The sequence below is a fragment of the Alternaria ethzedia genome, assembly GCF_023757985.1.
Source record: "Alternaria ethzedia strain BMP 0044 chromosome Unknown scaffold_25, whole genome shotgun sequence".
NCBI lineage: Eukaryota > Fungi > Ascomycota > Dothideomycetes > Pleosporales > Pleosporaceae > Alternaria > Alternaria ethzedia.
Genome location: NW_026056218.1, coordinates 349,486 through 360,834, shown reverse-complemented (window position 1 = coordinate 360,834; position 11,349 = coordinate 349,486). Strand labels below are relative to the sequence as shown.

The 11,349-nt window shown below is 51.6% G+C and overlaps 4 protein-coding genes across 4 annotated transcripts; 2 read left to right on the top strand and 2 right to left on the bottom strand.

Moving 5' to 3' along the window:
* Positions 1-126: 126 nt before the first annotated feature.
* On the top strand, positions 127-2,151 carry J4E87_008296 (uncharacterized protein; the record flags this gene model as incomplete). Its single annotated transcript, XM_049379887.1, has 7 exons — positions 127-303; positions 440-635; positions 694-913; positions 970-1,367; positions 1,418-1,483; positions 1,538-1,795; positions 1,850-2,151. The coding sequence occupies 7 exons, from the start codon at positions 127-129 to the stop codon at positions 2,149-2,151; spliced, it is 1,617 nt and encodes a 538-aa protein (XP_049230454.1).
* A 246-nt stretch (positions 2,152-2,397) lies between these two features.
* Positions 2,398-3,964, bottom strand: J4E87_008295 (uncharacterized protein; the record flags this gene model as incomplete). The annotated part of the gene is made up of 3 exons (XM_049379886.1): positions 2,398-3,160; positions 3,211-3,299; positions 3,350-3,964. 3 exons carry the CDS (start codon positions 3,962-3,964, stop codon positions 2,398-2,400), a joined length of 1,467 nt encoding a protein of 488 aa, XP_049230453.1.
* Positions 3,965-5,212: 1,248 nt separating this feature from the next.
* Positions 5,213-8,503, top strand: J4E87_008294 (uncharacterized protein; the record flags this gene model as incomplete). The annotated part of the gene is made up of 2 exons (XM_049379885.1): positions 5,213-6,013; positions 7,691-8,503. 2 exons carry the CDS (start codon positions 5,213-5,215, stop codon positions 8,501-8,503), a joined length of 1,614 nt encoding a protein of 537 aa, XP_049230452.1.
* Positions 8,504-8,531: 28 nt separating this feature from the next.
* Positions 8,532-10,025, bottom strand: J4E87_008293 (uncharacterized protein; the record flags this gene model as incomplete). Its single annotated transcript, XM_049379884.1, has 2 exons — positions 8,532-9,170; positions 9,435-10,025. 2 exons carry the CDS (start codon positions 10,023-10,025, stop codon positions 8,532-8,534), a joined length of 1,230 nt encoding a protein of 409 aa, XP_049230451.1.
* Positions 10,026-11,349: the final 1,324 nt, after the last annotated feature.

The window sequence follows — 11,349 nt, the reverse complement described above, 5'->3', positions numbered from 1 at the left end:
TATGATGTTGCGGCATCGTCGGGACTACTATTTGGCTAATAACCTGCGATGTAAAGCAGCAGCACTACGACCATCAAGCACATTCGTCTCTCTTCTCTTCATACCATCTGCGATACTCTTGCAAAGATGAAGGAAGACGTTCTTAGACGCCCAGACAAGGAGAAGGATCTTCATTCCACCGAAGGGTCGCTCAACACAGGATCGGTCAATACAAGGGAGGAAAAAGAAGAACTAGCGCATATCCAGTTGACAAAAGGACGATTCGTACTCGTACTTGTAGGACTGGTCTTGGCTATTTTCCTTGTAAGCAACATCTCCACCCATGAATGCGAAAACCAGACACTGACCCATCGCTGCAGGCTTCCCTAGACTTTGTAAGTACGAGTACCGAGTCTCTCTTCTTCGACCCTTTCCAAGCAAGGCCTAACCGAAACCGTAGACCATCATCTCAACAGCCATCCCCAAGATCACCGATGAGTTCAAGAGTCTCCAAGACATCGGCTGGTATGGCTCAGCTTTCTTCATCACTACCGCTGCGACTACAGCGTTCTGGGGACGACTGTACACTTTCTTTCCGCTGAAGTGGACGTATCTCATCTCCATCTTCTTCTTCGAGTTGGGTAGTGTGATCTGCGGTAAGTCAACATTAGTTGATCTTGACATCAACACCATGCTAATGAGTTACGTCAATAGGTGCCGCACCCAGCTCCGTAGCTTTGATCATCGGTCGCGCGATATGCGGTGTTGGTGCAGCTGGACTGTTCTCTGGCTCGTACACCATCATTGCCGTTTTGGTACCCTCAGCAGATCGACCAAAGTACAGCGGGCTGATGGGTGCAGCATATGGTCTCGCCAGTGTTGTCGGCCCGTTGATCGGTGGTGCTTTCACCAGCCATGTCTCATGGCGCTGGTGGTACGTTACGCCCCATCGCAAAGGTCCCTTTCACTGCCTCGCTAACAGCTTCACAGCTTTTACATCAATCTTCCCGTAGGCGGTGTATCATGCCTCTTTATCCTCCTCTTCTTCGCCAACGAACCACCGAAGACTCGCCCTGATTGGCGTGGCATGCTTCGCACATTCGATATGCCCGGTTTGATCCTCATCATTGGTGCAATTGTTTGCTTCATCCTTGCGCTGCAATGGGGTGGTATCTCCAAGGCTTGGAACAGCGGTGCTGTGATCGGCAGTCTGGTGGCCTTCGTCGTATTGATGGCTTTGTTCGTGGTCGATCAGTGGTGGCTGGGTGAGAACGCCATGGTTCACAGCCTCATCATCCAAAGGAGAACTATCTGGGTCGGATCGATGTTTTCGTTCCTGATCAACTCCGCCTTCCTGGTCACGTTCTACTACCTGCCGATCTACTTCCGTAAGCTAGCTGAGTGACATGACATGCCGACCATGACTAATGATCGATAGAATCCGTGCAGGGCGTCTCAGCAGCGTCAAGTGGTGTTCGCACTGTTCCCTTCATCCTGGCAGTCAGTAAGTAGACCATCAACATCCATCCTCTCCTTCAAACGCTTACAACGTTTGCAGCCATCTGCGTCGTGATCGTTGGCCAGATCATCACAAAGACCGGCTACGCATATCCATGGATGATTGGAGGAGCGGCCATAACAACCATCGGTGCCGGCATGATCTACACGTTCGATGTCGATTCACCCGCCAAAGTCTGGATTGGATACCAGATCCTCTGTGGTATCGGTATCGGAGTAAGCTTCCAGGTCCCTGTCATGCTCATCCAGGCGACCACTAAGGAAGTCGATGTGCCTTTAGCCACAGCCACACTTCTTTGTAAGCCACATTCCTTCGTTGCTATCCTCAACGCACTACTAACGAGCGCTGCAGTCATCCAAACCCTCGGCGGTGCTTTTGGTGTCTCGTCCGCTCAGGCTGCCTTCCAGAATACGCTCCTCAAGCAGCTGCCCATCACAGCACCAGGTCTCGACCCCCAGATCGTTCTGGACGCCGGTGCTTCCGAGCTCAAGACGCTGATTCCAGCGCAATTCCTCGAGGGAGTGCTTGAGGCCTATGTGGCTGGTTTCCGCGAGTGTCTCATCGTTGGTATTGCGTTCGGTGGTGCCGCGTTCCTTGCTGCTTTCGGCTTCCGCTACACAAACATCAAGAGAACGGCTGCGTTGGAGGCGTAAAAGGAGAGTATGTTCAGGACTAAGTTGGGGAGAGGCGTTCTTTTTATTATAAATGATACCTCAAAAAGGTTGTCAGTAGCATTGTACTAGATTGTAATTAGCGTATCGACGGTTGTATGTGCTTGCGCAAGGTCAAATGTACTCTAAACATGTACATCCAACACGTCGACAATTTCCGTATCAACTTGCGCGATACATATATGTGCGAGGGCTCCTGCAGGGCGCATAGCCAGTGGTGACAGGGCTTTATACAGGCCCACCAAAGGCATTCCACTGACCGAGAGCACCCCAATCATCCGCAGCATCACTAAAGTTTCCATTTCCATTCCCGTTCATGCCAAGTGACATTCCCATGCCGGGGAATTCCATGCCTCCTTCAAAACCATCCAACCCAGCGCCGGAGAAAATGTCCAGATCCAGGTCAAGCCCAAGCTGAGCACTCGCTGGGGTAATCTCTTCCGCGGGCCGGGTGTCCAAGACTGTGTCAATGACCTTGGTGAAAATCTTGCTCGCCTTGCGAAAGAGGTTATAGTTGGCTTCGCCGTGCCTAGCTCCAGAGTTTTCCATGTGTGCGGCTGAATCAAGATGTGATATGAGCACGCTGAGCATGCGAATGATCTCCGCGCGGGATATTTCAGCGGGGAATTGCTGGCCTGTTCGATGTTGCTCGCGCAATGCTGTAGCAAGTACCGACGCTGCGGGTACACCAAACAGCAGTAGGGCGTTGAGCATGTCGCGTTGAACATCGTAAGATCGATCGCGTATTCTACCCAAGGTAAGTGTATTGCAAAGAAGATCAACAGAGACGCGCAGTAGGGCAGTGTTGAGCGTCAATGGGCTGTAATCGAGCAGCTTTTGGATCATGAACTCGTTGTACCAATGCGTGAGGTGTATGATGGACAGCATCAGACAGATTACCGTGGGAACGTCGTCTTCCCAACAGGTTTTCCAGTATCGCATATGTTTGGGTAGCGTCTCCCAGGAAGTGCGTACACGCTCGGATATATCTCTACAGGCTAGTTAGTAGAAGTCAAAGTCGGGTCATCTTAGCATGCGTACAGTAGCTGAGCTTCTGCGTTTGCGTCTATCTTGACGAGCGAGAATTCCAGGATTTCTTCGCGACTTCGCAGGGATATATGACGTAAACGCTAATGTACGTTAGCTGAGGGAACGAAACCAGCCTAGGTGCAAGACTTACGATCCAAGACGCTCTCAACCATCTGCCTTTGGTATTCCAACCGTCCTCGTCCAACGCTGCGATGGCAGATTCCAAAGTCGCCTGGTCACCGGTGACTTCATTATCGGCCAGGTCCAGTGGAAGCTCGATGTCAGTGTGTCTCTTGCTGATACGTATGGGACGGCCAAGGAAGGTGGATATCGACTTGTCCTGGTTGTATGCTGAACAGAAAACCCTACGGCGTGTTTCCGTCAACCATTTCGGAGCATGAGCGCACTTCTTCTCTTGATGTATACCCAGTGCATATATCTGTGTCGACAGTTCGCCTATCCGTCGCCAGCTGGGTGGGCCTTGGTAGCCGCAGATCATGATTGTAAATAGGTAGTTTTCGTAATACATCCAGATCGTTATGTCGTTGACTGTCGCAAGCATCGTCGTGAGAAAAAGACAGGTCGTACTCGCGCGAAGTAGCTCATCGGCAAAGTGTAACTTCATGTCCTTGTTGGCAGGATCACTGAAGATATCCGGAACGAAGCCAAACGTTAGCGATCGCCCGGCCGTCGCGAGGAGAAAGCCGATAGTTTCGAATCGTAAATTATCACCGGAACACAAGATGTGAAAGTCGTGTGCCTCCATTGACTGTGATACTGTGAAAGGGCGTGCAGTCGTCTCGAGTACTTGGCTTATCAGCAGAGAACTGGGTTTCTTCCGCCGAAGGTCATGCTTGTCAACAACAGCTTCTAACGCATTCACGGCGTCGACCTGAACCTGGGCAGGTATCACACCTGCTTCATTTGTTGCATTATACCATAGAACGAGCTCTTTGATAGCGTTGTAATGGCGAAGAGTGCTCAAAACATCACAAGCCATCTGGTATCGCATGGACTTGGACAGGGTGTGCTGGTGTGTAAGTTCGCGATCTGATCGTTCTGATGCAACAGACTCCTCGCGTTCACGCATCTGACCGGGTTCTTCATCCTGAGGAAGAAGTACGGCGTACGATCCAGGCCCGAGGAACCCAGGGTGATATACATCAGCAGCAACGGCATCCGCAAGTTTGTCACCATGCGACGGAGACGCTGGAGCAAAAGCGGCAACAGCATCCGAAGCCTGCTTTGAGGGTCGTCTGTTCGAGTCAAAATACTGATGTGAATGTAGTTCCAGATGTATGCATACTTTCTTTTGGGAGGGCGGGCTTCACCTGTTCCTGACTCATCGGCACTCTGACGCTGTCTGGTGAGAGGTGCTGGGTGGTAGAAGCAGCGGTCTTCAATACCACGTTGACGACATCGATCACACTTTGGATGGCCGTGATCACACTTGGTTTTGTTCAGCCGGCATGGTTCGCAGGATGCTGGCTTGCCATTGCGCCTACTGCTGCCGGCGTCCCTGTTGGTTGGTTAGCAAATGGATAGTTGTAGACTCAGCGCGTATATTACATATCGATAACTGCACCAGTGTGTGCACGGGAGGATTCTCAATTCATGTGTGTGTGACATAATCTCGGAAACACGCGTCGGTGAGTTCGTCATGTCTGTGGTTGGGCGCAGGCGAGATTGTGACGCGGGTTGCCTAAGCGCGAGGTGTCTTATCGATAAGCGACGCGTGCAGCCCGTGACGCCCTCTCCTCCCGAGGTCCTTCACTGCCACCACGCATCCATCGCTACGCGCCGGCACACATGCATGATCATGTCAGCCAAAACTCAGCCTCCGCCTGGTCGAAAGGGGCAATGCCATCCTGATGGGCTATCCCCTTGCGATGCACAGCCTCATGGACAGCCTGCCAGCCTCCACATGGAAACCCTTCTCTTTGCGCATTCAGCGATCTATTTTGCCTTCACTCTGCCATAGGAATTGAGGCTTACGGGTTGCCCAATATACACAATGGGCATGTTTCTAGGGCCTCCCCCGGCTGATCCCCTCCGAATACGTCTCGCGCACGCCTTGGGCTTCCCGAATTACCCCAACGATGACACCGTCGAACCGTACATCAACTACCTTCTGAACCAGCACGATGCTCGTGGTACTCCAGAATACGAAGATCTTCTCATAACCATAGTACAATACTTCCATGGCCCTCAGCCCCTTGGGTCAATGAAGAGGAGCATTGAAGGGCTGCTACACTCGCTATCCAACCACCCGAACACACAATGGCACGAAGAGGACACGGTAGTGCGCGCTATTGGCAGCTGCACACTGTTACTGAGCTCGTTCACCGATCTACCAACGGTAGCCGGTAAGCTCCGAATGGTGACGGCAAGCTACAATCTGCGCATGCACGGAAGCCTGCTGGGTGGCCAGCCATACTTCGAGAGCTTGGCAGAATTGGTAGCGGGCAGCGGCTTGCTACCAGCGCCTGTTGCATTCGCCTCTGTGGTGACCATGGCAGATTTAGAGTCCTTGGAGTCGCTCTTTGTTGACGCCACCCACCTCAACGCGTACAGGTTGACTGTGTTCGGAGCAGTGGAAATCACCTGGACTCACAACATCTCCCGGCACCTCCTGCTATCGAACCGCAACGGACGTCGCATACTTGAGATCTTCGCGCTACCATGCGCCTTAGATGCCGCTCCCCTTAGGATGGTTGGTGTTGGTAATGAGCTGGCGCAAGAGGTCATGGAGTCATACAGCTTGCTATTCAACGCCTGGCCCTCATTGGGTCCTCATGCTAAGCTTGGTTTATGGGTACGTGTTTCTCTACGAACTGCATATGGAGCATACACTGACTTGGTATATCTATATACAGCGGCGATGTTGCCCATGTCAGCCATGTTCTGCTCGACGATACCGCAATCGCGCGATCAGCGATTACCAAGCCTTTAGTCGACTTCAACGTAGCAGCGAATACGACCCTAAGCTTCCTCACCTCATCAGCGCCATAAATCAACAGCCGATCGCATGGACACCTGGCATATTCCCTCATCTCTGGTCTCGAATCATGATCCTAGATGAGCATCTGCAGCAGGCGAAGCCATGGAGCATTTGGGTCTTGTTCCGTAACCGTAACGATACCTTGCAATTCTGGACGTTCTTGTGAGATACTCAACACTGTTGCACCTCATAAAACTGACAACATCAGGTTCGCTACGATCGTGGTCTTCATGACCGCTGTTCAGGTTTTGCTTGGCGTCGCACAAGTCGTGGGGTCGTTCCGCTGATGAACGACATCGGAAGCATTCAGCCTCGTATCACGGGCGGCTAGCCCCCATCCGCAGGTATTGCGAAGATCCATGGTGCGCGTTCGCTTATGCGCCTGCCTGACTGGTCGCGACGGAGAACACCATGATTGTGCAGCTGGCTTGTCTCCAGCCTTTGATGCTGTTGCGAAAACCGGATCTGACACGCTGTGTTCTAAAGGTACTTCTTAACATGGATGGAGCTTACTTGCTACGATGCCTTCCTCCCCGATCCTTTACCGCCTATAACTTGTGTCGTATCTTCTAGCCACACGGGCAACATGCAGCTATCGCCTGAAGCCCAAGGCTATCGTCAGCATATACTCAACTACGCTGCACGTTCATATACTCGCACGCTTTTCTTTGGCTATCATTACAGATTTCTCGCTGAGCTGCTCCGAGCTGATGAGGCACATCTACCCAAGCAATACAGTGACCTTGAAGCGTATCATCTTGGCCATTTGTCTGTGTATGGGCCGCCTTGTCATGGCTCTGAGCGGTATCAACGTCATAGTTACAAATATTCTCAGTTACAGGACCTAGTTGCAGCTCCGCCTCCGAGCAAAGGGCAAGGACAGGTCCTTTTCCTCAATGGACATCTTCCAGGGTCTTGGATATGTGAAGTGGGCGCGAAATACAATATCGCTCCCGAGTTCTTTCGGCAGCATATCCATCTTTGGCGCTCGACTGACGGGCCTGTCCTTCACGCAATCACGAGAAGCCCATACGCCACTTCGAACAAAGGGCTCCTACTGCGTCTTAACACCCAGGGAAACTTTGGCAAGAACAAGCTGCCTGTAGACTCATTCAGTAGCTTGATCTTGCAAGCGCGACGAAGGCTTCTACCCGACGACGTTGAGTGGATGCCCAGACGTTTGGCCGCAGCTCCTGGCTGTTCGTATGTAAGAGGCCATGCATATCTTAGCAACCTTCAATTTGTCATCGAGCAAGATGTGTCCATCACCGTTGAGTCAAATGGAGACGGCTGGACTGGTGAGCGACCTGTCAAACCTTGATTTCGTTTAGTCACCGCTTACCATGTGTATCAGCAATCTTGTGGACAGATGTCGGAAGCAGAAATCTCTCTCATAGCCGCACTTACCATCATTTCGTCGAGTATATGGCGGCCAAGACAGAGACAGGACGCCGAGATATCCGCTTATTACCTGTACATTTGCTGGGACAGGAGTCGACGATCAAACATTCATGGCCGCTGCCCTTTTCCGATCTCGATATCACGCAAGACACCGATGGCTCGCTCTTCCAGACAGCGTCCCATCTGCCATCAGAGCTCCACGTCATGCTTGATGATCACGTAATTGCCGGGCAAGATCCGCTATACGCTCTCGCACCTATACTCTTGTTTGCAGCCGCCTCGGAGATTCAGCTACTATCGACACTGCAAAAATGGTACGACATAATCGCGTCGACGAAATGGGATCGGAAGTACTCAACGGAGCATCTGGAACAACTCATCATGCACAAACACCTCCTGGATGACCACGCAAGTCGACATGAAGAAGTTATCCGATTCATCAGCTCGCCAAAGCTGGCTCGATGGGCGGCCAATCTCACACAAGACCAGAGCGATGTAGCTCAGGAAGCCAAAGATGCAGTCAAGGCCGACTTTGAATTCCTTCGATCGCGTTGCCGCCAGCTGTCGTTGCACTACCAGGAAGCGATATCGATCCTAGTCAGCGCCACTTCTCTCGCGGAGTCGCAGAAACAGATTACGCTTGCTACGCAGGTCACGAAGCTGACTATACTTGCGACCATCTTTCTTCCGCTTTCGTACTGCACTTCGATATTCGGCATGAACTTTGTTGAGCTGGAGCAGTTGAATATATGGATCTGGGTAGTAGTCACAGTGTCGATTGGACTCGCAACTTTTGCTATTTATCAGTGGGACGAGAGGCAAAGACTGTGGGACTTGTGGGCCAAGGTGAAGGCCAAGTTTCGATTGGTGCGCTGGCAACACGATCTTTCAACGACAGTATAACTTCGGAAAACCGGGAAAATGGTTACGATTAGTATATATGGTACTTCTTGAGTTCGGCGGGGACTTCGAACGCTCCATAGAATGCAACTCTGCCAGCTCTCAATCGCCGCTCCAGTGCATCACCTTCCATCTCGAAATTCTGCACGTGACCACTGCGTTGTACAAAGCTTTGGAAGCCTACGACGCTTGGACCTTCGGTTCCATCTGTCCTTGTTCCGTCCGCATAAAGCACAGTGCCGCTATGGCCGTTTGGTGGATCGAAATCAGGATAGACCCGGTAAAGGATTGCGCGTGACACAAGATCCTTCCATGTTGAGGCGTCGTGGTGTTTCAGACTCTTCGAATCGCCCGCTGCAGCTTTCTGGTTGAGGAAGATGCCTTCGCCTACCACCATGATGTCCGATGGACGACTGCACTTGATGCTTTTTGCTGCCTGTAAGCTTCTCGCGGAGTCTGAGCTTTCGGCGTCAGCTAAGATTTTGATTGTTGTCGTCTGCTGGCGGAGCGAGATCCACGAGTCGTGATTGAGCCAGCCAAGGCCGCTGACAGGGGATGCGACATCTTTCACCAAAGTCCGATGCGCGGGTTTGATGAGAGTGATGTCGTGGTTGAAGCCGTTCGGATAAATTCCCGCTTCCTTGTCGAAGCTTTGGAGGACCGTTCCGCACTGACAGATATGTTAGAATAAGAGCGCATCAACAGTAATGCACGAGATTACAGCCATGCTGTACGATCATCATCGGCGTGTTAATATACTAACATTTGCACCGCCAGCCCAGATTTCAACATGCTCATTCCAATCATCTTTCAATTTCTCGACGCGTTCGTCATGTTTCCGGCCAAGTATGCTGTCGCGGTGCGACTTTGCAAGAATCGCTTCAGTGATGACATGGGTCGACATCAATATGAGTGGGATGCCTGTTTGGCTTACTTTGAGCCCGACACGTCCAGAAAATTTCTCGTTTCGGTGGTTAGACTTTGGGCGGGCCTCTACGAAGTCGTTGAGCTTTAATGACGAGCTATTTGCGAGGGATTGAGCTGGCGTGCGTGCGGCTGGGGCTGAGCTTGATGTGCCCAAGGGCACGAGCGATGATCTGTCAAGTGTCTTTCCGGTAGTTTCTGTCCTGGTTGGTAACATGGTCGGCTCCAGAGTCTGTTCGATGTAACAGACCTTGAGGCCACCGTACTTGTGCGGGAGGTGTGAAGAAGCCCAGGCAGTATCATAGTCCGCTGGCACGAGTACTTGGAGGAGGCCATGGATCAATACATAGAACCCGATGCTACCCTGGAAAGTGAGAAAGAGGTCTTTTACAAGCTCTGCAGATAGTTCGGCGCGGGCGTCGATCGGTGAGGCAGGTCGCGGGTCAGGTGGTGGAGTCACTCCTCCAGCAGGAGGCCAAAGATACTCTACTGGCAGCACCACCGGAGCCTGAGCGATTGTGAGAGGGTATTCTGTCGGCTCATCCGGCTCAAGAGGTGTACAGTTCCAGGCCCGACAGTGTGCACTATCTCCGGCGCGCATGGCTTGATACTCAACGTCCCACCGCCACTCCACTGGAAGCCAATTTCGAATTTCCTTCCAGTTATGTGGCCCTGCTGTTGCCAATGGCATGTAGTAAGGGAGGCTTCCACAGTCCATGATGGGATGAAGATCTGGAGAAGGCGGCATCCATTTGGTGTAAGTCTCGTTTCGTCTGGTCTTGTTCTGACGAGATGATATCTCTGAGTCAGAAATTGGAGGGGAAGTTTTGCCTGAGTCAGAAGTTGAGATTCTTGAGCTGAAATTGGGGTCCAAGATATCCCATGTATCTATGCTGAACGGAGCCACTGAAGGAACAGACCTGGGAATGTGATTCGCTTTCTGTTTCGCTTTGTTGTAGTCCCCGTACGGGCGAAACTTCTCATCCAAGAGGCTCTTGTTGTATGAACCCCGTTTGCGCTCCATCAGGTCGGGGAGGCTTATCGGCGATGGGTCCGCTTTACTCTGTATGTTACTTGCATCTGACATTCTTCCGGCGCTTGACTGCGTTCCGGGCATGTATGAAGCGTCCGTATAGGTTATTGATCCGTCGCTTTTGTCAGCGTACGAATGGTCACCGTGGCTAACGTGCGACCCGTCGAAATATGTTCTGGAGCCATCTCTGGTGTAGTAGTAATACGTCTGTCGCTCCTGGTCCCATTCCCAAGAACTATACGTTCTCGACCCATCGCTATGAATTGTGTAGTAGTATTCTTTTCGTTCTGGGTCCCATTTCCAGGGCTCACTGCGGGATTCTTTCATATACACTCTTGATCCACTTTTGGAGTCGACGTAGAAGTATGCTTGCCGATCATGATCCCATTGCAAGAGCAGAGAAGAACTCATCACGCCCAGCGTCTTCGATAGATCCTCTCTTTTAGGGGCTATGGATGGGACAGGTTGGTCTGCAACACAGTACGTCCTTGGCACCTTATTCTAGCTGTCAGTTCTGATATATCTCATGACTTTCAGGATTGGAGGTAGCTTTTGTGCAAGGCTGAGGTAAGGCTAGCTGCCGAATGGGAAACCCACGAGTGGCTGAGAAGTATTGAATGCCAGTTGTGTGTCCAATGAGAAATGATGTTTGGACTTACAGCCAGCGATCTGATCGCTAGTTTCCGAGTGATTATACTTATCGGAAGAAGATGCGTGCGACAAAGTTGGTAAGCTTGTCAGCACGCGGGGATCTATCTGCCGTAGGCCAAGCCACCACGTCCGTGCGCATGTGCAGCATGTGAGTATCACTGCTCAATGACACTTGGTCACAGAAAGATGAGTGACCATCGATGACGCGATGTTTAATAGTAAGAAGTGGTAACCATGTATC